The sequence below is a fragment of the Euleptes europaea genome, chromosome 1 (assembly GCF_029931775.1).
Source record: "Euleptes europaea isolate rEulEur1 chromosome 1, rEulEur1.hap1, whole genome shotgun sequence".
Lineage (NCBI taxonomy): Eukaryota > Metazoa > Chordata > Lepidosauria > Squamata > Sphaerodactylidae > Euleptes > Euleptes europaea.
In genome coordinates, this window is record NC_079312.1 from 54428716 (window position 1) to 54456004 (window position 27289).

Genomic DNA, 27289 nt, shown 5'->3' on the forward strand with positions numbered 1-27289 from the left:
TTCCAGCTTGGACACATAAGAATGAGTAACTCTCTACTAAGTACTCACTGCCCAATAGCTCTCCTTGATTTGATACCACACTCCTAACATCCCAGTGAATTTAGCCTGGGTTATGAAACATTTGTACTTAAAATGTTGTAAATTCATAGGAAACCAAATTTCGGGGGTGGGGGGGAAGTAAATTTAGTGGGTTGTTTTGACTGGATGTTGTGACAAGCTGTTTATAAAAAAAACCCCCAGTATTTTCACAAAAACTTAAAATTGTAATGCAAGGTACAACACCTGTTAATCATGGTTTCACATGGATTACTACAATCCCTTTAAATGCAGGCTATAAATCTTCCAGTTTCCTGGAACGCCAGGCCTTGGATCCTATGACATCGGTCCCTGCATGCTTCTCCAGCTTCCATGGAGGCTTTTGTCTGCTGCAGTTCTCACTTCTGATGTTGCCACATGCAGAAGGGCTCCATGAAAAACATTGATCTTCTGCATGCAGAAATACTAGCGGCAGAGGAAGGGAGTGGGATGGCAAAGGCCAGTGCCCACAGCAGCCAGAAAGAAGCATGGGGGGGGGGGGGGATGATGCTACAGGATCCAAGTCTATGCTGGCACTATACAAGGTTAGGAAGAGCATGTATGCATTATGAAAAAAGTTCATAGGAATGCCTTTCCAACATTTCCCCCAATATATTACTAGAACATCATAAGTCTGCAGCTCCTTCCTGATCTGGCACTATCCAGTTTCAGGAGATGGAATGGAGCTACTCTCTACAGTGCCAGTGGAGCCACTCAGGTAAGGGCTGAATTAACATTGAACTCTGTGGCAAAAATCAACATCCACCACCATGTTTGAAGCTTTATTAATAAAATGCAGAAGTTTGGTGCTTCCGTTAATAGAAAACAGGAGTTTCAAAAGTTACTACTGAAAAAATATACAAATACTGAGAAGGGACTTTTTTTTTTTTTGCTTTAAGCATGATGTCATATTGGCATAGCTCACAGTTGAGTTTGCAGAACCCTAAATTGTAGCTGAGGCTGGCTCATTTGTAGGGGGTTGGCTATCAGATACTAAAGGGTTAACCTATCATATCTCTGTAAGGACATGGGACAGGACATTTAACATTAATTTTATCATTGGTCTACATTAAAAAATAGTATGGAATAGGGATTAGACTGTCGAAGGCTTTCACGGTCAGAGTTCATTGGTTCTTGTAGGTTATCCGGGCTGTGTAACCGTGGTCTTGGAATTTTCTTTCCTGACGTTTCGCCAGCAACTGTGGCAGGCATCTTCAGAGTAGTAACACTGAAGGACAGTGTCCTTCAGAGACACTGTCCTTCAGTGTTACTACTCTGAAGATGCCTGCCACAGTTGCTGGCGAAACGTCAGGAAAGAAAATTCCAAGACCACGGTTACACAGCCCGGGTAACCTACAAGAACCAAGGGATTAGACTGTTCGGCTAAGATTGGAGCCATCCAGGTGTAACTCCTCACTCTACCATGAAACTCATAAGGTGACCTTGGGCCAGTCACACACACACACACAGTATAGTGATGGATGAACAGTATCTCCATCTACATAGAAACATTCCCTTTTTAAAAAATATTATTGCAGTTAATCAGTAGATAGTGATACATTTCAGCTTATTGCAGACCTGTAGATGTTGAGTTTCTCCTATGGGTGTTTACGTACCTTCATTGTAAAGCAATAATCCGATTCATCTTAATTTCCTCACCAGCCCGTTAAAATGACTACTACATAAATACATCCAATATAGTTAATTTAGCATCCACAATCCTTTTTTATACCCCCCCCCCCCCCGCAAAAAGGCACCCTAAATGGACAAAACTATTTGTTTAGAATCTGCAGACAAATTTTAGCTTTGTGGCAACAGTAAACAAACACACCAGTGTCATTTAGCACCTTGACAAGGCAACAACGCTGAAGATTTTAAAACTGACAGAACTTAAATGCACAAGCCAAAGGTCTATAACTAAAGAATCAAGAAAAAAATAGAACACAGGGTTGCATATGTTTTTAGAAGACACCAGGTATGGACAGCAGAGAGGAAAAAGCACAAGTTCAGATCAATAATATAAAAAAACTTACTTTTTGGTACCTTCCAATCCCCCATCAAGGCTACACTCCACCTATCCTTCTCTTATGAGAAGTGGCAGATACTTCCAAAGTTACTGCCACTTAAATGTAGCAATTATGTGCTCAAAAACTGTCACATCTCAAGTTTAGTATAAAAACAAGCACTTGATTACACAATTTAAAATGTACAAATAGTTGTGCATCTAGGTCCACTATAGTATCTTTGGTATTAATTGTACTGCATTGTCAAGTTTTGTTTTTAACACACACACACACAGAGGACAGTGATAATGGGTTCAAGCTGGATGGATGCTCTGGATGTGTCAAAGTTCCAAAGGGATTCAGGCGCAAAGAGAGGCCATGTCCTTCGCCCTGTTACTGCTGCTTCTTGGGTGGAACTCTGGACCTGGCAATCACAATGGGAACCGCAGCCAGCAACCCAATCAGGATCGCCCAGAGTGGCCGGTAGAAGAACCACCCCACTGAAATAGTCAGCAGGGATAACGAGGTGGCCACACAAAAGGCAAAGGCTTTCAGGCCGATGTTAACCAGCTCCCGGACTACTGGAAACCAATCCACTGCAGCAAAGAAATAAGATATGAAGCATCAACAAGCTTGTATCAAATCAACAATATTTTAGCAATTAAAATACAGCAAAAGCTGAGTTAACCAGCACTGATGGGGAGCTGAGATTGCTGGTTAACCAAACATGCCAATTAGCCAAGTGGGGACCCATTGCCTGCTCCTCTGCTGGCAGAGAGTCCCGGTAGGCTCCTGACCGTGGGCAGCAGTGCTGGCAGCACCCCATGGCCGGCCGGAACATGCAGTTTCCTCCAGAGTTGATCTGCTGCCTGCTGCACACCTGATCTGCACCATGGGGTCAGGAAGCAAGGGACATGGCAGCGGGAGCCGGGCCACAGGCACTGCCCGTGAGGTGGTGGCACCCATGGCTGAGACCTGGAGCCCATGCCACCACCGCCTGCTCTCCCTTGAGTGTGCCAATTAACCAAGTGCTGGGCACCACAGCTTTTTTTACTGTACTTGTAATCCCACCTTTCCATTCCTTGAAAGGGGCTCAAGGCATCTTATATACCCATATGCCTCTTTGGGATATGTTTTGTATATCTTAGAAGTATACACATTCACAGAACCATTGAAAGAGTTGAACAATATGCACATTATAAACACTGGACAGAAATACGCGTCCAAACTCCCACACTGATGAAACACCATCAAAAGCTTTTCTATATAATTGCCTTATGAGACTTCCTGAAGGCCAACAGAGAAAGTGACTTTCTAACCTCTCCTGGAAGACCCATTACAAAAAAACATAACAGAGTTTGTTGCTGAAAAGACCCATGAACAGGGGTCTAAGAGATGGCATGGCCAGTAAGGGCTGTTGAGAGGAAAGGAGTTAATCTCTAGAATCCAATCCAATGTCTACTGATTTCATTGTAGTCCTCTTCCTCCACAGACCTACCATTACATTAACTAATGATCAGACCTTTCCTACTCTCCTGTTAGATACTGATCTGAGCACTAAAAAGGTAGTGTAGTATAGTGATCACAGTATTGGGCTAAGGTTCTCATCTCCACTCAGCCACAAAACTCACAGAATTACCTTGGGCTAGTTACATCTCTCTGCTCATCATACCTCACAGGCTTAGTAAGGGCACAGAACAGAAAACATCCCATATACAGCATCCTAAACTGCTTGAAGGAAAGGCAGAATACAAATGCAACTAAAATAATTCCCAACATGTTTGGAAATGGAGCTGACAGGTGGCATCATTTAACAAAGAGGGAGAGATTCAGTGGAACTTAAATGCTTCAATGTAAGGTCTCAAAGAAATTCAGCAGAATGAAAAAGGGGCCAATAGGGCAGGACTAGGCACGTTTTTTTCACTTCATGGAGCACAATGCAAGATGCTGGCTTTCGCTCAATGTAGAAGAGTTTTAGCATGCTGTAAGCCCCCTTGATTTGTAGGGCCTCAAAGTCATTTCAGTGCTATATTAGAGCACTTCCACATCTACCTTCCTTCTCATTTCCCAAGTCTCAATAAGCTGTTTTCTAAATCAAGGTAACGACAGACACATCCTAGTTTCGTCCCAACTCCTGAGCATCAGCCACAAAATATTAGAAGGGGAGGATTGGTTTGGAATTTCTCAGTCGAGGAAGAGTTGAAATTTAGGGCCTGGATCTATATAGCATTATACTGATAATTCAAGCAATATTCACTCTTAATAAACCTAAGATTGAAGTTGCTTGATCCAAGATCTTGATACTTTTATTTATAAAATGAAACTAGACTGCTATCAGCAAACTTACCCAGGGTGTAAAAAATTCTCATCATGAGGTTGATGCCAACAAACATAGCTAGCCAGCCGGCTCCACGTAGACCCCAGGTCTTCAGGCTGTTACTCTCATGCTCCTTCTGGAACACCTCCTAAAATGTGAGTACATCTGATCATACACCTTGCTATCCTAAATGCATACAATTCATCTGTATATCTTTCTGTATATGCAGCAATGGCCTCTATTGGAGAAGGGGGCACATAGCTAGCCAACAAAATGTTTGCCACAGGCCCTGGGTCCAATCACAGAATTTTGGGAGATTCCAAGCCAAGCATCCTCCTGTGAAGTTGTTCAGAAATGGGTGCTCCCTGCAGGAACAAAGGTGATGCCCTTTGGATTTCCTGCTCCGGCAAGGTAGAAGAAAACCAGGATCGGCTCTTTGCTTTGGGGAAGAAGGAAGCTGGCATGAAGCAGACTCTGTGTTGGGGATTATTGCACTAGCTTGACTAATCACGTCAGCTGGAAGAAATCAGTGTACTGAGACTGTGAGCCAGCCCAGAGGACTGAACTGACCATGCAGAGAAGCTTTAGGATAATCCCACCCTAACAGCTGTGTTGGAGGCATGAATGGTTTTTGTATTGAACACCCTGATAAAGAGTTCTAGTAAACTCCAAGACTAGCTATTTGGTGCTATTTAGGCTGGCCTAAATAAAAAAGATCTTCTTACCCAAACATACTGAGTATTTAATATTACATTTATTTTAGTACACCGCCATTGGGAGGGGAATCCCATGCAAATGACAGCCACAGACAGGTTAGGAATCGTCTCCAAATTAAAATGGCTGGTTTCTCAAAATCTTATGAGCTTCAAAATGATGTTTTCTAGCTTGCAGAAGGTTAAAAATAAAACAGCTGCCTTACAGCGCCTGCCTTTGTCGCACACTACAAAACAACATTCCATTAAACTGATCTACATTGCTAAATTATATCAGTGCTCCTTTGGAGCGAGGCGGGAGATAATCCCTCAGTGGAATCAACCTGCCAGGGACTGACTGACTGGTGCTGCCCAAGCATGTAGGACACTCCCACCCAGCTGTACTTCACAAGCCCTTGCGCACAAGGCTTCATAAATAGAGTGGGATTTATTCAGGGTGGGGCAGCTATTTCTTGCTCGTTTCATGGACCTCGTGGAAAGTATGACTTTTAAAGATGTGAGAAACAATCTGGGTGGAGTGAAGGGAAGAGACAGGTAAGAGATATTGATAGTGTAGAAAGCAGAGACAGAACACTCATACATAACAAAGCTGCAGATTCAGAAAGTCACAGACATTTATGTAACCCTCTGAGTTATACGTCACGATTTCTTTAGCCTACAAAGAAATAGCCAAACATTTTTACAAAGGGGGGGAAAGGGGGGGAAAGGCAGAATCGGTTTCTGATAAGGTGCCTCAGCAGAACTGGAAAATGATAATCCTAGTAATTCTCCTGCAATTTGGATTCCCTTCATACGCCACTGCGAGAAATGATGGGGAACTGATTATGGAAATGTTCTGTAATTCCTATATGTGGGAAGGACTCCAACTTATGCCTCCAATTCAAGCACATGATGGTTATACCAGAAGTCAAGGAGAAGACTAGTGCTTTTCATTATTAGCCAGGCAACAATTTGCAGTGACACTCTTATACCTATCCTCCCTGTGCTTCAGCCAAATTCTTCTATGCTGTATTTGCTGGCAAGCGATGATTCGACCCAGTAATAAGGTTGTTGGCTTTTCACCCAGGAACACTGCTTGTCCCTTTAAAAAGGCAGAAGCCAAAGGAAGGGAGGAAGGGGGAGATCTATCTACAAATGGGGCAAAGGGATCAATTATGGAGTGGGTCTGCTATACAAAATAGGTGTCAGAGGTGACCTACTGTTACAATGTACTATGCTTTCCAGTAACAGATGGGGGAGAGAGAGAGTTTTCCTAGGAACATGGGAAGTGATTACTTTGTCCATAGTGGTTTTTACCTGTCTATCCAGATATGACTATTATATCACTGGTCTCCTCTATAATGGCCAGTTAACTCTTACCTCAGCGGAAAGCTCCTCAGGATAAAGAATCTCCAGAGCATCCCCAGATTTGGTTTTGTATGAAACCAAGTGGTCCCCTCGTTGCCGAGCAATTATTGTCACCTAAAAAAAAAAAAATCAGCCCAATTGACAAGATCAACACAGACTTAAGAGTCTCACACGTTACAATCTGTGGCGTGTTACTGCTTTAGAATGAGAAGAGGAAGATTTACCATATCTGCTGGCCCCAAGTGGGATGAGTCTCCACTCAAACCCGAATAAAAGAAGGAAACACGAAGGTCTCCAACCTGAAAAACAGAGGGGGAAATGGTAAAACAGGTGGGACCAGAAATTTCGAAGCGGACATTCAGGGGACAGGTTCCCCGTATTCTCTGAGCAGGTGCTATTCCTAGGTCTTAAGAGAGACTCCCAGGAGGCACCTCTCAAGTTTGTCATAACGAAGAACTTTGGAATCAGCAGACTTCAGTCCCTGCAAGCGGTGAATTCTGACAACTGTCCAGGAAACTCTGCTGACAGGGCAGTTGGAACAAATTCCGTGAGAAATGTTATTTGTATTTATACCGGACCATTACTATTCCCATTTTACAGATGGCGAACCCAAGCTGAGACACATCCGAAGTGCCAAGCCATCTGAGGAGTACATGGCTGAGCACAGAACTGAGGTCTTTCAAGTCAAAGTTTATCCACACACCCACAAGGACTGTCTTTAAGAAAGGTATCCGGAGGGTCACGTGGTCCTCCTTCAACCAAAAACCATGAAACTCAGTCATTCTGTTCCTAGTTCATTGCTATTAAGAACATTAACCCAGATAGATTACTCAGAGGAGGAGGAGGAAGTATACACAACTCTCAATTTCTTTTAGTGTCATGTTATCTTAACACTGTTCGGTAATATCCCCAAAACACATAACAAACTATTTAGGTACACGGTGATGGCAGCAAGAGTGATACATGCAGCAACGTGGAAAGCTGAGAAACACCCAGATTTGATTGAATGGATTAATAAACTAACAGACTACGCAACTATGGCAAAACTAACATCTCTTATACATAATAGATCAATTACAGAATTTCAGGAAAAATTGAATTTTTTAAACTACATAAATAAAAATTAAGAACAGAATTAAATTAAAGCAGGACAAGAAAGATTTAGGTAATACATGTTTAATAATAAATACGTTAATAAATATGAAAATATATCGGGAACAAGGAGTAATGTAGTTCAAAGAAGTTAATAACTGAAATTAATTTTAAACAGTAAACTCCACAAATATTGTAGTGTTATTATTGCTTATGTTTAAATGGTTATATGTTCGTTTGTGTTTAAAAGTAAAATGTTAAAAAGACTGCTAGCATGACAAAGGAAGGGAAAGAGGAAGACACAAGGCCCTATTTCAGTGTGATGTTCTGCTTCTCTTTGATGGGACCTGAGGGGTACCCAGCATGTTACTGTCACCACTTGCCCTGCTCCTTGGCTTTTAAAAGCAGCAGGGCACACAGAATTAAGCAGGGGAGGCTTCTGATGGAGAGTACCTACTGAATGTCTCTTAAAAGGTAAAGGTAAAGGTCCCCTGTGCAAGCACCAGGTCATTACTGACCCATGGAGTGACGTCACATCCCGACATTTACTAGGCAGACTTTGTTTGCAGGATGGTTTGCCAGTGTCTTCCACAGTCATCTTCCCTTTACCCCCAGCAAGCTAAGTACTCATTTTACCGACCTCGGAAGGATGGAAGGCTGAGTCAACCTTGAGCCAGCTACCTGAAACCAACTTCCGTTGGGATCGAACTCAGGACGTGAGCAGAGCTTGGACTGCTGTACTGCAGCTTACCGCTCTGTGCCATGGGGCTCTTAGGCGGCTATTAATGGTGCAGGAGCAAGACCAGTTAAGAAGGATGCAACCTGATCCACATAACTATTTAAAGAAGACAGGGGGCTTATTGTTGCTTTTGCCTGTGGGTTCTTACTTCTGGACGTCGAGGATTCTCACTGTGAAAGAAGTAATCCCCGGAGCGGATCACATCAGCATGTGGATCTTCCAGTTTCGACAAGCTCATCTGTTTGAAGTTATCGATCTTCTCAATGAGGCCTAGGATGGAATAAAGCATTCACTTTGTTCTATGTACATCACAAGAAATTTAACTACAAGAGCCCATTGAGACAATCTGGGTTTTATCTACTATCTGCTTTGCAAAGGTTTAGTGAAACCAGAAAATAAAGACTGCCTGACTTTTAAGGTAAACATTTCCTTTCAGATTTTCCAAGCTTCTCCAGCTGTGGGATAATCTTAGATCATTCCCCCCCCCCCCACCCCAAAGAAACAAACACCTTACCTTTGGAAAGAAAAAAACTGCCCACTTGGACATCAGGAGCAACTGCAGTGAAAGATTCAACAGCCATGGCACTGCAGGACAAAGGGAATGGCAAGATGAATTCCAGCATGGTGGTCACAAAGGTACAGAGAAAGTCAAAGGCGATTAACAATGCAATCTTATGCAGAGTTACTCCAGTCTAAGCCCACTGAAATCAGTGGGCTTAAACTGGAGTAACTCTGCACAGAGTTGCACTGTAAGGCTTCTATCTTATGAAACATTTCTAGCCTATCAAAAGAGAGCCGAGGTCCTTCCCTTGCCCCTAGTAAAGTAACCGGCAAGGCAGCATAGTTTTTTAGAAAAGCCTACATAAATGCACCTGTTGGGGGTTTCATAATCTCTTCCTATTCTGGTTCCAGAAGAATTCGCAACATCCGATGGACTGAAGGATTCGGTCAGTCAAAAAAAGAATCCTTCTGTCAAATAACTCATAACACACACAGTCAGAAGAATAGAGCCGGGAGAAGTTTGCTCCAACACACAAGATTTACCTGGGGTTTTTATGGCCAATTTCTCGATCAAAGTTTCTGCTGTTCACAACTTCTGATTTCCATTCGTTATCTAAGAGGAAACAAGTAGACACATATACCAAAAAAGAAAAACAGAAATGCTGGTTTCAAAACGTTCTTCTCAGTCTCCACAGGCCATGTAACATGCACAGTACAATGAGCAAAGGGCGCTTGCGTGCTAAAGGAGTGCCCCATGAATATCATTAGAACAGGTCCCAAAGGAGAGGTTCACAGGAGTAAGGGGTAGGAGCAAAATAAGATATCAACTGAGGATGAGGGGAGGGAACAAGCCATTAAAACCAAATAATAAAGCGACATCTTCCCTATGTTGTGAAGGGCTATGGAATATCTGAACCTCCACAAGTCATCTCTTCTTTAATTTTCTGCAATAGCAGAGTCTTCTTCACCACGCTTTTTGAATAAGGAAGTCCAGGAATCCCCAGTGCAACGTGCACACTACACATGTAGACACAGGTATACTTGATGAAGGGTTCAGCAAGATTCTGGCCCCTTCAGAATACCATCGACTATTCCTGAGAACCACACACAGTCCATCTTGAGCTTCTTGAAGGAGGTGCAGAGTACAGATATCACCGATAAATGGTCCAAAACCTTTTTAAAACCCACAATGCAGAAATCTACATAATAGCTGCAGGGCGGGCAGAAATTCAACAGATGTAACTAGCCATCACTAGCCTCAAAAACTGCCCGTTCTGAAGCAACAAGTGATTGTCTGAACAGTTCATGTTAATTTCCAACAGCCATGATGCTGTTTGAAATCACACAGCTCTCACTGACAACTCTAGCAGAAGAAATTCAATGCTGTTTTACTTACTGTATGAGTATCTTGTTTCTTTCTTGAGCTCACCATTCTCTTCATAATCCCTATAGGCAGGAGGAAGAAAGGACATGACACACAGTGAAGTATGTCCTGTGAGAAGTGCACGACACCCCATACAACTCTGTATTCTTACGCATGCTAGGCCAAATATTAGCTAAGGCCAGTATGAGAGTTTAGCTAACCAGATGAACTCATCGACAGTTGAAGAATGGCCAACTGTGCCGCCTCTGTGAGATAAGGGAAAGCTCGGCTTTGAGGGGAGGGGGGAAATAACTTTACACAACAGGGTTTAACGCTGTCAAGACTGAGGGGAAAGCAATGTCAAGGGAGCTGCGGGCAAGGAAGCCAAATGAAAAGAGCTGAAGAACACAAGAAGGCAGGTATAGGGGACATGAGGGAAGGGTTTGAGGAGTAGAATGAGGAAAAATGGGGGAAATAAGATAATTGTTGAAAAGGAGGGACTAAAGGTGGATTCACATGGTACAGCCCCATAGTAATGCTGTCTGAAGGTTGGCTAGAATTTCAACATGTCAGGGCAATCGTTAAGAAAATTCCTATGTAGTACAGCTTAGAAGAATGTGTCCCAAATATAGAAATCCAATTACATGTTAGCTGCATGGACAAATTTTGGGATTCGAAGCCTTGATTTAATGTCAAAGTCACACAGAACATCTGCTTCCACATGAGGCTAGGCAACTTTCCTTGATACTTCCTCTTGAATCTTGACCACTCTCAAATCTGCACTGAGAGCTTGACTGCTAAATGGAGTATTCAGTAAAACAGCCTCAAGTTTGGTGTGACACAGATATGTGGGCAAGATGCAAGTATCTAAACTACTGAGCTCTAACCCATTTTGGCACCTCACTCACTCAAGACTAGGTTGAAAGAGGTGTAGAAACCAGGGATAAGGATTTTTCCCCACAAGATCTCAGTTCCTCAGACTTTCCACTCCTGAAGCCAGCTATAAACAAGTGACTCATAGCTGTGTGTTCATTTGCTCTTTATAGCTTTGAAACACTAGTCACCAGTGGAAAAAATAATAACTTGATGCCAAAAAAAGAGACTACACCAAATCATTGTTATAGCCATGCCCCAAGGGCACAGTGTCGCTGTGTACTGAAGAATACAGAAGCCTCCTCTTAATTTCTAGCTGAATTACACAAAAACTCTCTCATACAACATACTTTATGGCAGAATAAATGTTCATAAGTGTGCATCTTACTTGGATTCTTCATATTCTACCCACTGATACATTTCCACATGACGTTTAAGCTTGACAGCGCGAATGGAGAGCCCGTAGCTGGGATCATACAAAGGCTAGGAAATGCAATAGAAATTTACATCAGTAGAAGATTTTGTAGTTTAGCAGGACTTTTACAAGGACACAGAAAAGGAAGATACCCTTTAAATCTGTGGTTTACCCATGTCCTTCCATACTTGTTAGATGTCCGCCCCATGATACCATTTTAGAAGAAGAGTTGGTTTTTATACCCCACTTTTCTCGACCTTTAAGGAGGCTCAAACCAGCTTAAAAATTGCCTTCCCTTCCTCTCCCCACAACAGACAGCTTGTGAGGTAGTTGGGGCTGAGAGAGTTCCGAGAGAACTGTGACTAGCCCAAAGTCACCCAGCAGGCTTCATGTGCAGGAGTGGGGAAAACAATCTGGTTTACCAGATTAGAATCTGCCACTCATGTGGAGGAGTAGTGAATGAAACTCGGTTCTCCAGATTAGCGTCTGCCACTCTAAAACCACTACACCACGCTGCCTCTCTTAAATGTTTATATCCCACACATTTTGTAAAAAAAAAAAAAAATCCTCACAACAAAACCATATTTTTAAGATCTAACATGATAAACGCAGTGATATAAATAGAGCCAGGGTCCTTTAGGTCCAGAATTCTGTTGAGCGGCCTGCTGTTAAGGCTCGCCACAAGCAGTGAACGGTGCCTAATGTTTTCTATGGACTAGGATGTTTAGAAAAGCCAGCCAGCTGGAGTCCTCGCTAGTGCTGGCAGCCCAAGCAAACAGCCATGACCACCTTTATCATAATCAGTTTCATCCAATCTCTTGCAAGGACCACTGGCCAAAAGCTTGGGAATGATGCATCAAAAACACAGCATCGTTGCCAAGCTCCCAAGTTTGTAAAGGCAACTCTTGGGACTGTTTATTAGTCTGCCAAGTTAAAAAAAAAAATCTTGATTAATAGCAAGGTGGCAGACTGGAATAACATTGTGATATCGTCACGCTGTAACGCATGGACTTGAACGGCCTTTGGATAAGGGCTTTTATACAGCTCTATGGCTTAATTTCTGTGACCGCTCAGCACTCTCCACCTAAAGCCGTAATAAGGAGCACCTTCCAAAATGCACAGAATGGAACCACAGCCAGTTTCAAAGAGAAAGGTTGTAAGTCAAAGCAGTTACGCTTATGTTTGGAGAATTAACCTCTAGGCTCTATCCCTTTATAAAACATATTAGAGAGGCACCATAAACATGCAGAGCAGAGCTCCATGACCCAAATCTTAATGGCATACTAGAGTCCAGTGTGCCCTAGAACATTGTGGCAATTCAGCAACAGGCCACGATAAACAGCTCTGTAAGTCAACTCTCAGTCCCAGAGGTCAACTCTGTTAACTTTTGGACGGAATTTGCAGATGCAAATTCAGATATATACATAAAAAGCTGAGATGAAATCAAAAAGTGCAAGCCTTTTTGGGGGAGGGGGGAGATTGAGGCATATACATCCACCAGGAACTGCAGCAGCAAAACATTTCTTTTTGCCCGTCACTGCTATTTTTAAAATTTCAAATAAAACCCTGTTGATTACCTTTGATGTTCTAAGGGGGCCTGACAGGTGCACGAGTTTATGGTCATTCTCTTGTAATATACTCTGGATGTTGTCGAGTGGGACCACCAGAGAAAGCCCTTCATTAAGAGAGGTGGCTGTCTTCAAAGCTCGGCCCTACCAATAATTGAATGAGGGGAAATAGGGCAAAGAAAAGAAAATGGGTACATGAGCGAGCAAACACAACAACCACAAAACCCATGAAGCAATGTGCTGAAAGGGAACAAACAGGATCTTCTTCCTGTACAACCACAGGTTCCATACACAGAAAGACTTTAACTGCCGCGCCATCCACCTCTGCTTGGACTCTCAGGCATAAATAATCTAACTCTGCTTGGAAAAGCACCGTGCTCTGTGGATAATGACATTCTGAACAATTTAGTGGGTGGGAGCCGTTTTGTAATTGAATATTTTTGAGGCACAGCGCAGTGGGCATGGGCATTTGTCAGGATTCGATCATGGCTGTTCACTACAGGCCTCTCTGACAGAGCTTATAGCCCTAAACTCAACCCTCTTAAAACTCCTGTGTATTGCAACTCAACGACCAATAGTACTGTTAACTTTGGTAGGACATAAGCAAGTTATGAACATGGTGTGATCCCAGGATTAGTGGACATACACAGCGGGGCTTAGTTCAGAGTCAAGCCCCAAAGCACAACTGGAATCCATAACAGAAGGCTGGCGATCTCTTGTCACGCTTTCATAGGCTCACAGCTGAACGTATTTTAAGGAATTATTTATAGACTGTGCTTGCAGAAGTTGGTTAAGTTATCTACAGCCATCAGTGTATAACCTTGAGGATGACTCATCTGCTTAACAGATAAAGCCTTTTTTGTAGAAGTAGAATAGAGCGACTGAATACAGTTTGGGCTCCGTTAACGTAAGGAGAGTCAGTTCTGTTTCCAAGCGCTGTGGAGCTCTACCCTGACTCCAATTTTTTCAGTGATAAATGAAACTGGTATAATCCCAAGCATGTGGAGACAAGCGATTTATAGTGTCTATAAAAAAGACAATAGGATGAACCCATCTAATTATCGCCCGATTAGTCTTTTGTCTTCATGGGGGGTGGGGAACCCTCCCATTTAATATTTAGTAACAAAGGTCCTTTTCTGTTTAAGAAAGCAGACTGTGACTCAAATCCTACCTACACGCTAAAGATCTCTCTTACATGCTAAGGGCACACACACGTGGGGAGGGGGGGGAGCTACAGTAGTTAGAAGCTCTGCCCTGTGTACTTGCTCTGATGCAGCTTTACCAGGTATCCCAAGGCACTGGTTATGTGAGAGGTTAGGTTTTATATCTTGGGGTTGTGGCAACGAAAAGGAAACACGCTTTTACATGTGGGCAAACATGTAACACACATGTGAGAACACATAGACCCAGAATGGGATTGTGACACCGCTTTCCCTCAATACTTACCTCATTGGTAAAGAGAATGTAGAAAGACATTGCAAAAGTGGCAAGCCCAATGAGCATCCCCCCAGATGTCTCACTGAGGCGCTCCAGAAACCCCGGCTTCCTCTCACTTGTGATTTTAACATGTTCTTTCTTGTTGCCCATGTCAGAGAACTATTACAGAGAAACAAGAATTAAATAGTTTGCAGACTGCGTTCCTATCATGAAATCACATCTACGCACAAATCCAAAACTGGCCTCTACAAAAAGAGCTCTCTACACAAAAGGTTTATCAGCAAGAAGGACTGTAGGTTCACCTAGCACATTAGTGGCACTGAAAAATGTGTTATAAATAGCAGGGTTGGCAGTTTCCCAGGAAAACAATTAGTTTGGAACAGGATAGTGGCCCAAATCCTTTTTATTCGGGACCAGACAGATGACAACCATAAGCCAGGGCTGTAGATCTGCAAGGCACAAAGAACCTTTGCTACCAAACGTCCGTATACAATTAACCACTTGCCACAACATCATAAAGTTAGTGAAGTTATAAAAGAAAATCACTACAAAGAATCAAGGCTGTAGTTCTCAGATCTCACTGGAGCATTCAGTCCCCTGAAGTAGTCTCAATTAGCAGTCTCATTGGCCCAAGGATCACAATTCTGCAGTGGAGGGGGTAGGTCAGACATGCCTCCTCCCACTATGCAGATACAGCTTCAACACTTAAGCCTGTTTGCACAGAGGTCCAATTCATACGACCTTTCATTACTGTAGATCAGTGGTTCCCAAACTTTTTGGGCCACCCCTCCCCCTTGGTCCCACAAACTTAACCCCAGCATCCCCTTCCCTATAAAAAGCATTATTCAAAATAGGGGTTTGCAGGACACACTAAAAATAAGATAAGAACGATAAAATTTAAAAACAGTAACAATTAATTGCACATCTATTCAAAATCAAATTAAAACTTTTTAGTTGAAGTTTATTCAACAAAACTGATGAACTTGATCCAGTGGTACCAGCTCTTCAAAGTCTGGAAAAAAAATTCTGATAGTTTCCACCTAATTTGCCAGCATGGTGCCAGAGCGTGATCTATTGTAAATTAGTAAACAACACAGTTGAAGGGGCCCACCTCTAGCGCCCCTCTGCTGCCGCCTTGCCTCTTAGTGCCCCCCTAGGTAATTCCGCCACCCCCCCAGGGGCTGGTACTGCCCACTTTGGGAACCACTGCTGTAGATAAATGATGTAGCTACAAGGCTATCTTCAGAAAAGGTATCGAAAAGGAACAGACGGTTTTGCATTGTCCCCACTTGAGCACACCAAAGGGTGTGTCAACTCAAAATATTTTCTATAGTTGCCCATGGCGACAGGCTGTGGGGCCAACAGCATTGATATATACTTGTTTCCCTGAGCAACATGGCCCTGGGGTGAAGAAGCTTTGTCTAGGCCCATACATATGTGCTACTTCAAAAGCATAACAAGAGAATATCTTGGCATTAATCTAGCAATATGTTTAAAATTTGAGTTAAGCAGGACTGACATGGCAATCCTAAACAGAGTTACAGTCTTCTAAGTACAATGTTACTGAAAGGTGTAATTCGGTTTAGGATTGCACTATGAACATATTAAATTAAGACTGCTGGCAGTTCAATCTAGCCCTTTCTTCCAAATTCATGCAGACAGAGGCCTCTCCAACCCGAACTCTTCTGCTTCCCAGGCAAATGTTCTTTGGGATGTTAACTATTATTATCACTGTACACTACTCACTGTACATAGCCTCAAGAAGCATTTTGGAGAAAATCATGGTAAAGGTGTTTGCACACAGAGCACTGAACTGTGCTTCTTCTCACACTATTTGTTTTGACACAGGCATAAGTGTTGCTAATACAGGAGAGAAAGAGGAAGCCCTTTATCCCTTAGAAGCTCCTTGATCCATTGATCTTGAGCAGCATATATCTAATGTTTGAGGGATATAAGGACTGAAATAAATCTTGCCACTGACAATGTAGCCTTGGGATCCCTGTCACTTAATAAAAAAGGTATTATGTCAGACACAGAGGCATTAGATTTATATGTTAAAAGGGGAGAGAAAGAGGAAGCCCAGCCTTTTCAAACTAAACGCATACTGTAGCCAAGGTAGGCCACACATTTGCACTGTGCTTCTTCTTTCTTTTTTTGCCATCAGGTCACAGCTGACATGGCGACCCCATAGGGTTTTCCAGGCAAAAGATCTTCAGAGGTGGTTTGCCATTACCTGCCTCTGTGTCATGACCCTGGTCTTCCTTGGCGGTCTCCCATCCAAATAGTTGCCAGGGCCGACCCTGCTTAGCGTCTGAGATCTGATGAGATCAGGCTGGAGAAAAACCTAACCTTTACAGATCATATGTGAAAACGTGCTGATAACAAAACACCGAGGAACAGATGCTCTTTCCAAAGGGAACAATGTGGTAGCTACAACAAAGAAGCAAACAGTCACACACAACACCTAGTTTGTGGTAGGAAACCTTTCCCAGGCAACGGTTCACTAAAATCATAAAATGAATCGAGTTGGGAGGATCTATCTCTAACATATGGAGTGATACCGGTCATCTCAGTTTATTCTCACATATCTGAGACAGGGGGTTGCTGCTCTCAAAATGTTTATACTTATAAACTAGCTAGTCCTATACAAATACTGGTGACTGAGCATTTCCACCAGGTCTCACCTAGTCCACTACCACCCCACTGACACAAATATACAGGCTTTCACAGAGTTAAGCCCGTGTGCATAGGCTTGCAGCCTCCGCATGCCACAACAGCAACTCCTATAGTCTCCCTCCCCTCGCCTAAAGGAACTAGAGAGGGGGAAAGCCGCTTTTAAGGAAAGAATTCCAGAGTAGGAGAGATGCTAGTCTGCCGTTGCAAAAAATATACTGCCTGTGGCATCATGAAGTCGAACAAGCTTTCATTCTTGCAAAAATTCTTGCAAAAAAAAAAAAGAGAGAGACACTTACATTTCGAGACATTGTGAGCTTCGGCGCCTCCAAGTTCTTGGATGAGGTCTCTTATACCAAAAAGAAAAGGGTGGCTGTAACTGTTACAGTGTAACAGACCTTAAAGAATGAATGCAAACCTCTTTGCCAAAGCTCCCCACCCAGCAGGGGTTAACCCGTCACTCCCAGGGCGGACCCCGCCCCACTGCAGCCAAGCACAAGGCTCCACCCCCTCTCGCAGGCATTTTGGTGGAGCACGCTGGGAAATGTAGTCTGCAAATAGGGCGGCTAACCCTGCCTCTCGCAAAGCCTAGTGGGACATGTAGTCTTTTCATGAACAACGGGTTAAGCGGTCCCGTTTCATCGTTGCCCTTTCGAAAGCCCCCTTGATAAATCAGGAAGGGGCTTGTGCCTGGCTCGCTGCGATCGCATGTGTACGTACGCCTATGCGTGCGTGAAACGGAGCAAAGGCGCTCAGGCGGCGCTCGAGGCCTTCCCTTGGGGTCCTTCCCGCGCCGTTAGGGTGAGAGGTCGCCGCGTGGGAGCCTGGAAACAGAAAGCGCGCGCTCCATTCCGGCGCCGGCCGCTGAGCGGGGAAGGGCGGACGGGTCGCGGCGGGGGCCACTCGGCGTCGTGGAGGGAGCAACGCGCTCTCAGGCCGCCCAGCTATGTCCTACTGCAGGCAAGAAGGTACCGGGGCACGCGCGGAAGGGTGGGGGGAGGAGGAAGAAGAAGGCGGCCTTGCTGCAGGCGAAGGCCTGAAAAGGGGTCGTGGAAGGGAATATGGGAACGATGAAGCTGCATAACTGGCCTGGTCTGAAATGGGGGAGGAGAATTACAGTAGCCAAAATTTGGAAACTAGTAAATAAACCTTTAATTTATGACTGGAGAGAGAAATTATGGATGTATATGAGGATGGCCAAATTAACGGAATTCCTACATGGAAAAGATATGGAAGAATTTAAAGAAACATGGGCGAAGGCCGTCACATATTGGGATAAACTGGCAAAAAATTGATTTTACTATATTAGTTAATGAGTTGTAGAAATAAGTTTAATTTTTTTTGTATTCTGTGATCAATAGTGTGATTTTTAAACTGTTCAGACGCTTCTCCGGAAGTCCGGTGACGGGTCACTTTTTTTGGGTGGGTGGTGGGTCAAAAGGATATTTTGAATTTTGTAATTTTTTCAATTTCGAATGGATTAAGTAGATCATATAACTGATATTCTTTTGTATCTTTTTATTATTGTATTTGTTTTGTTTTATATGTTTGTGTAATAAAAATAAAAAAAATTATTAAAAAAATGAAATGGGGAGGAGGAGGCGGCACAAAAGACCTCAGGCTGAGTGTAACCGTCATTTTTTTAAAAAATCCCTGTCCAAATAAAATCTCCGGACCCTACGCGCCTGTCTTTGAGAGTAGGAAACTTTAATCGGTATATGCAGCCCCTATTAATGAAATAAACACATTAGAGTGTGTATGCACATATATATTGTCCTACCCGCCTGTTTTTAAAAGTAGGAAACCTTAAACCATATATACTGCCTTTATTAATGAAATAAACAGAATAGTGCGTGCGTGTGTGTATGTGTGTGTGTGTGTGTGTGTGTATGTATATATATATATATATATATATATATATATATAATTCTGCCCACCTGTCTTGTAAGAGTAGGAAACCTTAATCAGTATATACCACCTCTATTAATAAACAGAATAGAGTGTGTATGCACATATATATTGTTCTAGGTCCTATTTCATTTTGTCCTATTTATTTCATTTTGTCCTATTTCAAAGTTGGGTCCGATCACAAATCATGCTAATCTCACACGTCAGTGGCCCAGATTGAGCCCTGTTTTAGAGAGGGTAAATACGAAGGTGAAGTCAGTAAGGCGCAATAATAATTTTAATTTTTAAAAGTCTCAGTGGCTGGCATTGACCTTCAAGGCCACTTATTTAGTAGTTAAATGACATGTGTTCCATCATCTGATTGTAGAGCACGAGAGCTACTTTTGTTCCACTCCTGATCAGGCCATATTTCCTCTGTTTTTACAAGAGATATAATGTGTGTCTTTTTGCCTATGAAATATGTTTCCCATATAATCTGCTAAATGAACTGGATAATTAAAAATAATTGGCCTGCTCCTGGCTGTTAAAAGCAAATTTAAATTTTAGAAATTCTTACACCAATTCCCTGAAGGCACCAAGACTTAGGCAAATGGGAATTGATTTTCTAGTGGTGGTTGGGTTTTGTTCTTGGCTTCTGATTCCCTTAGACAAGTCAGTAACAGCCCAGAATATACAATTCTGTTCTAAGGGCGTTAGTGGGATAGTGAATTATACTGTACTGTTACTGCATTTTATTTCTGCTATAACCTTGTAAGGTAGGTTAGGCTTGTGATGGCATCACACACTACATGACACTTAAATTAATATGCAGTGGGCAGACCCAGCTAGACCTGGATGCCTGACTTATGTATTACTGAAAGTTTGAACTTCGAAGTCTTATGTCCATAGCTCTTTTTCTTATTTATTTATTTATTTATTTATTTAAAGTATGTATAGTTAATTAAAGCCTGCCAAAGTCTGTCTACAGAAATAGCGGAAGAGTTGGTTTTTATATTCCGACTTTATCACTTAAGGGAGAATCAAACCAGCTTACAATCACCTTCCCTTTCTTTCTCTACAACAGGCACTTTGTGAGGTAGGTGGGGCTGAGAGAGTTCAGAGAGAACTGTGACTAGCCCAAGGTCACCCAACAGGCTTCATGTGTAGGAGTGAGAAAACCAACCCGGTTCACCAGAGTAGAGTTTACTGTTCATGTGGAGGAGTGGGGAATCAAATCCGGTTCTCCAGATTAGAGTCCACTGCTCCAAACCACCGCTCTTAACCAATACACCATGCTGGCTCAAAAGTGTGAATCAAAAGAAAAGGCAACACTTGTTATACTAAGTGATGTCCTCTTGTGAGTGAACCAAAGCATGTCTGAAAAGCTTTGCTTGAGAGAGCTCTTTGCAATATTGGGGTTTACTCATGCCCTTGGGAAGACTATTCCAGAAAACAGGAATGACTGCAAAGAAGGCCTGGACCCATCCAGAAATGATTCTCACTATTAATAATTCCTGGTGTGCTGATTGGATATGCTATGTTTTTCTGATGTATCTAATGTGGTCTTGGCAATAGGATGCTGGATTCTTTATCAGTAGCTATCATCCTAGAGGCCCTGACCTGGATGGCCCAGGCTAGCCTGATCTCATCAGATCTCAGAAGCTAAGCAGGGTCAGCCCTGGTTCGTATTTGGATGGGAGACCACCAAGGAATACCAGGGTTGCTATGCAGAGGAAGGCACTGGCAAACCACCTCCGTTAGTCTCTTGCCATGAAAACCCCGAGAGGGGTCGCCATAAGTCGGCTGCGACTTGACAGCACTTTATACACACACACACACCAACCATCCTAGAGACGAGGATGGTTCAACCTTTCCTCTTTTTCCTCTTCTCCACCCTCACAAAATAAAGTGAATGAACTGGTGGCATTGGTTAGCACAGTATGTCAAATTGCAGTGCTTAATGGATCACTGTGTAATGCTTAATGGATCGGATAGTATCCTCCTTCACACGGAAGCATGAATGACAATATTCGTATTTTAATAGATGATGCTTAAGGTGCTATTGAGAACAAAGTCTGTAACAACAGGTAAGAAAAGGGTAGTAATTATGCCATCTTCAGCTCATTACTATTTTTTGACTGTCTTTTGTCGAGTAATGAGATGAGTTGATCTCTTGACTCTTTCATACCATCTTTTCATGTGTCTGCTGACAGTCATCTGCCTGAGCCTCAATCATCGCTTTCTTCAGAATGAGCACAGTCTGCTTCTCTGTCTTTCCTTGCAATTCTTGAACACAGGTTTGGAAACGAGAAGATTTGCCTTTAATTTCTGTATGGTTTTTTCAGTTCACGTTAACCAAACATTATGCCCAGGCCAATACAAAGCTTTGAACATCTCAATCCAAAAACAGATTCATTCCTTTCAAGCCCTGGATTAGTTCAAAGGCTTGTGCTGGACAATAGCTTCGAACAGCCTTTTTAAAAAATCTGGACCTAATACTCCTCTGAACTTCTCTTTTTTATCATTTCAGGAAAGGATAGAATCATATTTGTGACCAAAGAAGATCATGAGACACCAAGCAGTGCTGAACTGGTAGCAGATGATCCCAACGACCCTTATGAGGATCAAGGTCAGTAAAATCGGAGACTGACAGATTTACGGAGAATTTATCACTTCTCATTTGGTTTCCTGCATTGGGGACGTCAAAGGATTCTGGATGGAAACTATGTGGATATTTTCATTTTAATTAAAATGTATTGCTATGTTAGTTACATACCCCTGTGGTCTAATCAAAATAAATGAGCCCAGTGAAGCTGGTGTCTTCGATTGACCTTCAAAACTCAGAGATGGCTCAAGCATTTTTGTCCCCTCCTTACCACTTATACAATTTGGTTGCTTGGGCAGGGCCTACTTTGAGAAATGCGGTGAAAATATGCAGAAGCAAATCTCATTGACCGGCATTTCAATCTGTGATTGGGCGACAGATGATATCTAACAGCTGACCTGTTGTGCTTGCTCACTGCAAAAACTCTGCTCACGGAGTAGAATCCTCCCCCATAGGAATGCAGGTTTTGCGTCATTCAAATAAGAAGAAGCAGAGTTGGCTTTTATACCCTGACTTACAATCACAATCCTTTCTTCTCCCCACAACAGGCACCTTGTGAGGTAGGTGGGGCTGAGAGAGTTCAGTGAGAGCTGTGACTGGCCCAAGGTCACCCAGCTGGCTTCATGTGTAGGAGTGGGGAAAACAACCCAGTTCACCAGATTTGAGTCCGCCGCTCATGTGGAGGAGTGGGGAATCAAACCACTGCTCTTAACCACTACACCATGCTGGCTATGTTAAGTTTTAAGTGTGTCAGTGTTAAGGAGGTCTATGCTATAAGTAAACTCAATAAGCAAACTAGAATCAATGAATCTTGTCAGTCTGCTAGCCGTTTTGATGGTCATTTTGCCATGTTATGATAATGTGCTCAGCCTGTCAGACCTTGAGCTAAGAAATTATCAACAGCTGTTTTGCTCAGTTTAAATCCCATTACGTCCCTGAGACTCCAAGTAGTTCATACAATATTTAAAATGTTTTATCAAAAAAGAGGGGAAGACACGCAACCTTTCCAAAATAATTTTTCCAACTATTCCATGACCTCTTCCAGAATAGCTATTGCTGAGGTCAGCTCACAGTTTTTGTGTGTGCTTGTATTTGAAAGTGGCTGACTGGAGTCAGGTGGTTCTTCTACTTGCTTCTTCAGTGCAGAGAAATTTTGTGGTAGCGTGTTATGTTTGGGAAAGGTGGGGTTAGGTCCCCAGCATCTGTGGGTTCCTGGACAATGGCTGGAGCCAAGCTCATTATGCCCTTTTTGGGTGTACTTGCTGGGAATAGTAATAATTGTTACATGAACGAGCCCAAGATATACATTCTTCTTGCATGTGAGAGAGGAAAGAGAACAGAATGGAGTAACCTAAAAATGACCTACAAATATTGTGAGTACTGAATTTCACTGCTCTAAAAGATGTTCAGTTGTTAATTTGCTCATTAGTGCTATCCAGGATAAGCAACCTGGACTGCAGTTTTGGACCTGATGTAAGAAGTCATAGATTGTTACAAACTCCTTTTGGCTTTGAGACTAGAGAGTGGAACCGTTTAGCTGCCAAAGAAGGACATGTCAAGAAAAGACATGTCTTAGGACATGTCAAGAAAAGCGTGAATAGTTTGGCCATTCCCTTCCAACTGAATAGGCAAAGGCATACTGCTAATATTTTGCTAGTTGTCATACAAGGTTGTGTACCCTTTCTGCTGGGCAGATTAAAGAACACGAGTAAGTATTGCCTTGTGAACAATCTTTTTCCTTTCAAAGGATAGTTGCCTTTGAGAATTCTTGACTTAGTGCAGCTACATCTTACACTTACAGTATATTTCCCCCCCCCCTATTTGCTGGATTCCCCCTTTACTGTTTCTGGTGATGCTGCTATATTTTTGAGTCCCCTTAGTAGTCAGTTACTAGGATGCCTTTATTGTGGCCAGGTATGCATCAAAGCCTTTTCCCATTCCTCCTCATTCGTGGCAAAAACTTGAGTGCTTTCCAGTCATGCCTGACAAAAGTAGGGGCTGTAGCGCATACTTTGGGTGCAGAAGGGGCCAGGTTCAAGTCAGTTAAAAGGGTTGTGGACAGGGCTGGGGAAGAGATGTTGGAAGGCTTTGATGAGCCACTGCCCCTTGGTATAAACATGGCGAGGTATGATGGAACAACACTTGTCAGGCAGCTTCATGTGTTACGTGAGTAGTTGTAGATGTCAACACCTTGCTAACTCTCCATAAAGTAGGTCTCATGTGTACCTTTGTTAAACGTGGTGACAAGGGGCTGTGGCTCAGTGGTAGAGCATCTGCTTGGCATGCAGAAGGTCCCAGGTTCAATCCCCGGCATCTCCAGTTAAAGGGACTAGGCAGGTAGGTGATGTGAAAGACCCCTGCCTGAGGCCCTGGAGAGCCACTGCCGGTCTGAATAGACAATACTGACTTTGATGGACCCGGGGTCTGATTCAATATAAGGCAGCTTCATGTGTTTATGTGACAAGCGTATGGTTGTGTCCTCTTCTTCGTTGCCCAGTCAACACTTTTCACTGCCTTGCTTGACAGAGGAGAGCATCCTCTTGCCTTTGAAGAAGCTCAGATAATATTGGTTGATTTTTGGAGGAGGCTTGTTTTGGCAGAGCAGCAGAACACTTGATTTGTGAGGTTTGTGTCATGCATACAGCATACTTAAATTAAAAACAGGATGAATTGAAATGTTAAAATCTAGCGATGCTGAAATTGGCTAGAGATGTCAAGAGAGGGCGTTCCTGTTGGAAGTTACAACTACATTCTCTATAAGATTGTTTTTGTGCTGTGTGACCCCTTAATGTTTAGCAGCACATTCTTCCTATAATCCAGTTTGAACAAGTAGTTTTAATGTGGATTATGGGATTTCCTTTTTTACAAAAATGAAGTCTGAAATCTGCATTTGGCTTTCATCTCTAGAGGGCAGCATTCGCACACTTGGACGGCTATATTTGAAGTTTGCACTTGCCTTCAGCATTTGATCCAATTTAAAATATGTCTTCTGAGCGTGAGCCTTTGCCACATGGACTTGTTTTAGAATGGATATAATCGGTGGCAGTCAATTACTTTAAGAACCTGCCAATGGCAACCAACAATTCTGCTAGTTCTTCCATAGTCAGGCTGCTGTGTCAGGTGTTTATAAAATACTCCTTATTTTGCAAGCATTATAGGGTCCTCTGAATCCACAAATTACATGCAACAAAACTGTGGAAGATCTCCTCTTATCAATAGCTGTATTCTTGCAACTAAGGCGAGAAAATTTACTAGTCCACAATTGTATCATCCCTACACTCCTAAGGCCTTGTTATCCATGGTATATCAGCTGCTGCCTTTCAGTTTACAGAAGCTTCCCTAGCTGTAAGCAAAGGCAAAATTTTACAAGCCTACTTGTACTTTTCTGTTGGACATAGTCAATCTTTGAATGTGCATGTCTTTCTGGCAAGTAGGTGTGCATCTGAGTTGGTAAATCGGAGTGACTGAAGCAATCTGGTAACCTGACCCAACATAACATAATAATAAGTCTTTGATTTTTCTTGTTCATCAGAATTAATTATGCCCTATCTGCCTAACACATGGGGGGGAAAAGTCTTGGTGTAAGTGGTGTCAGAAGCTTTTTAATTTCATCAGTGCTTTTTATCAAAGCCTTACCTGCAACATGCCTTGGTTCAATCTATTTTTTTCCTCCTTTTGGTAACGGGTTTTCAGGATAATCTGCTTTAATTGAATTGCCCTCTTGTTTAAAAGCTCCTTCACAAAAGGTCCAATCTACCATTAACCTTGGGACTCCATTGATGTTCATATTGGGCATGCAGCAGCTGTGCTTGGTGAACCACCCCCCAGGGAACTACGTAACCATGCTGCGATCAAGCCTCGCTTAGGGAAATTGCTGAGATGTACTTTTAAATGTGTTAATAAATTTCAAGGGGGTGTTTTCTTCTTTGTTGGCATCTACTTTAGTTTTTCATTTTGTGAAGCAAGACCATGTCCCCGCTGCTTTCTGCAGAAAGGTCTGATCTCCTCTGTTTCATGTTTTCCAGTCTGTTTTCATGTTGTAGCTCCTGTTTGCTGTGCGATTTAGTCAGCACCAGCCTGACTTGCTTGCAGTGTCAGAGAGAAGTAGAAGCTTCTCTCTCCAGGATCAGAGGAGTATGCCTATTATATTAGGTGCTGTGGAACACAGGCATGATGCTTCTGCAGTTGTCTTGTTTGTAAGCTTCCTAGAGACACCTGGTTGGTGAAGCCTGCTAAAAAGCCTCTCCACGCCGTTGCCTGCTAAAAAGCAGGTGCAGCACTGCCATTCCTGGCGCCAGCAGAAGTGTCCGAAAGGGGATAGGGAGCCGCCTAACCGGTGGCTCCTCCCCCCGGAACGCCCCCCTGTGCCGGCGTGGCCTCTCCACGCTGTTGGCACCACGGAGAGGCCGCTCTGGCGGAGGGGGGAGGCGTGGTCCCACGGCGCTCGGCCGCCGCCGGGACTGGCCTCACTGCCCGCATGAATGTATGTAATTGCATGATTATACGCATTTACGCCGGCGGCCAGGTCACGCTGTCTGCAAAGAACTTTCAGCCCCATTCTCAGGAATAGGCTGTTAGTGTTGGCCCTGTCCTGCATCATGTTGAATTTGCAGAACGTTAATTCAGTCGTGCAGATGGGATAAATGCATTCACAACTTTTAAAATCCTTGTAATCTGCTGTGAATTTACCAGCTTTTCTTCCCCCCTCCTTAGGTTTGATATTGCCCAATGGAGATATCAACTGGAATTGTCCTTGTCTCGGTGGAATGGCTAGCGGCCCTTGTGGGGAACAATTCAAGTCAGCCTTTTCCTGCTTTCATTATAGTAAGGAAGAGATGAAGGGGTCAGATTGTGTGGACCAGTTCCGTGCCATGCAGGAGTGCATGCAGAAATACCCTGATCTCTACCCTCAAGAGGAAGATGATGACGAAGAGGAAGAAAAGCAGAACAAAGATTTAGAAACTACTCCTTCTGTAGCCAAAGTGGAGGAGGGATCTAGCTAATGAAGCCTCACGGAGGCTATGGTCTCCCCTCCATATTCCAAAAGACACATTAACGGATACAAACCACCTTCTCTGCTCTTTCTTTCTCACCCCACTTTCCTCTTGATTCTTCAAGGAATGCCCTTTCATCGCCCTTCTGCACACTGCATTGTGAAATAACTCACTGAAGTGGAGGACAAAGTCAGTCCAATGGTCTTACTGAGTCAATGCTGTAGAGGGGTCAAGGATGCCTACCCACAGCGAAACCACACATTTAACTGTTATTTTCTACTCCAGCCATGCTCGTCTTGCAGCTTTTCTCGTAAAAGATCGGTAGAGACAACCTATAGTAAATGTGGGGTGGGTGGGGAGAGAATCTGTTGCTAAGGATATAGGGTCAATGATTGATTTCATTAAATTTCAGTAATTAACTCTTTTTGGGCGTGTTCTATACTAAAAACAGTATAAAATGCTTTCTTAGCATCACCAGTCATACGATGCTGAACGTGGGTGATGTTCTCAGTCGAACAATCTTTGCTTCAACGCCGTATGCAGTTTGCATAAACTACTGATTTCTAGTAATAGAAAGTTGGTGTTGGGATGGGGAGAAAGTCAGATTTTTGCTTTTTTTATAATTTATGTTGATCAGTTCCTGATGTAACTGAATTGATGAGAAAATACTAACCACTGTGTTCTTTA

At 43.0% G+C, this 27289-nt stretch overlaps 2 protein-coding genes across 2 annotated transcripts; one reads left to right on the plus strand and one right to left on the minus strand.

Moving 5' to 3' along the window:
* Window positions 1-2336: 2336 nt before the first annotated feature.
* Window positions 2337-17464, minus strand: TMEM43 (transmembrane protein 43). The gene is made up of 12 exons (XM_056856540.1): window positions 17416-17464; window positions 14453-14602; window positions 13016-13150; window positions 11412-11506; window positions 10184-10233; window positions 9331-9400; window positions 8801-8871; window positions 8435-8556; window positions 6680-6754; window positions 6468-6569; window positions 4426-4543; window positions 2337-2674 (listed from the first exon to the last, which is right to left on the minus strand). Exons 1-12 carry the CDS (start codon window positions 17425-17427, stop codon window positions 2472-2474), a joined length of 1203 nt encoding a protein of 400 aa, XP_056712518.1. The 5' UTR covers window positions 17428-17464; the 3' UTR covers window positions 2337-2471.
* A 536-nt stretch (window positions 17465-18000) lies between these two features.
* On the plus strand, window positions 18001-26672 carry CHCHD4 (coiled-coil-helix-coiled-coil-helix domain containing 4). The gene is made up of 3 exons (XM_056862631.1): window positions 18001-18084; window positions 21534-21632; window positions 26322-26672. The coding sequence occupies exons 1-3, from the start codon at window positions 18063-18065 to the stop codon at window positions 26609-26611; spliced, it is 411 nt and encodes a 136-aa protein (XP_056718609.1). The 5' UTR covers window positions 18001-18062; the 3' UTR covers window positions 26612-26672.
* The last annotated feature ends 617 nt before the right edge of the window (window positions 26673-27289 follow it).

Excerpts from the sequence above, each read along its gene's own strand:
- CHCHD4 (XM_056862631.1), top strand. The coding sequence starts at position 18,063 with ATGTCCTACTGCAGGCAAGAAG. Across the intron at positions 18,085-21,533 it reads GTCCTACTGCAGGCAAGAAG|GAAAGGATAGAATCATATTT; the intron begins GTACCGGGGCAC and ends TTATCATTTCAG. Across the intron at positions 21,633-26,321 it reads CGACCCTTATGAGGATCAAG|GTTTGATATTGCCCAATGGA; the intron begins GTCAGTAAAATC and ends CCCCCTCCTTAG.
- TMEM43 (XM_056856540.1), bottom strand. Across the intron at positions 13,151-14,452 it reads ACATTCTCTTTACCAATGAG|GGCCGAGCTTTGAAGACAGC; the intron begins GTAAGTATTGAG and ends AATTATTGGTAG. Across the intron at positions 10,234-11,411 it reads GTAGAATATGAAGAATCCAA|GGATTATGAAGAGAATGGTG; the intron begins GTAAGATGCACA and ends TCCTGCCTATAG.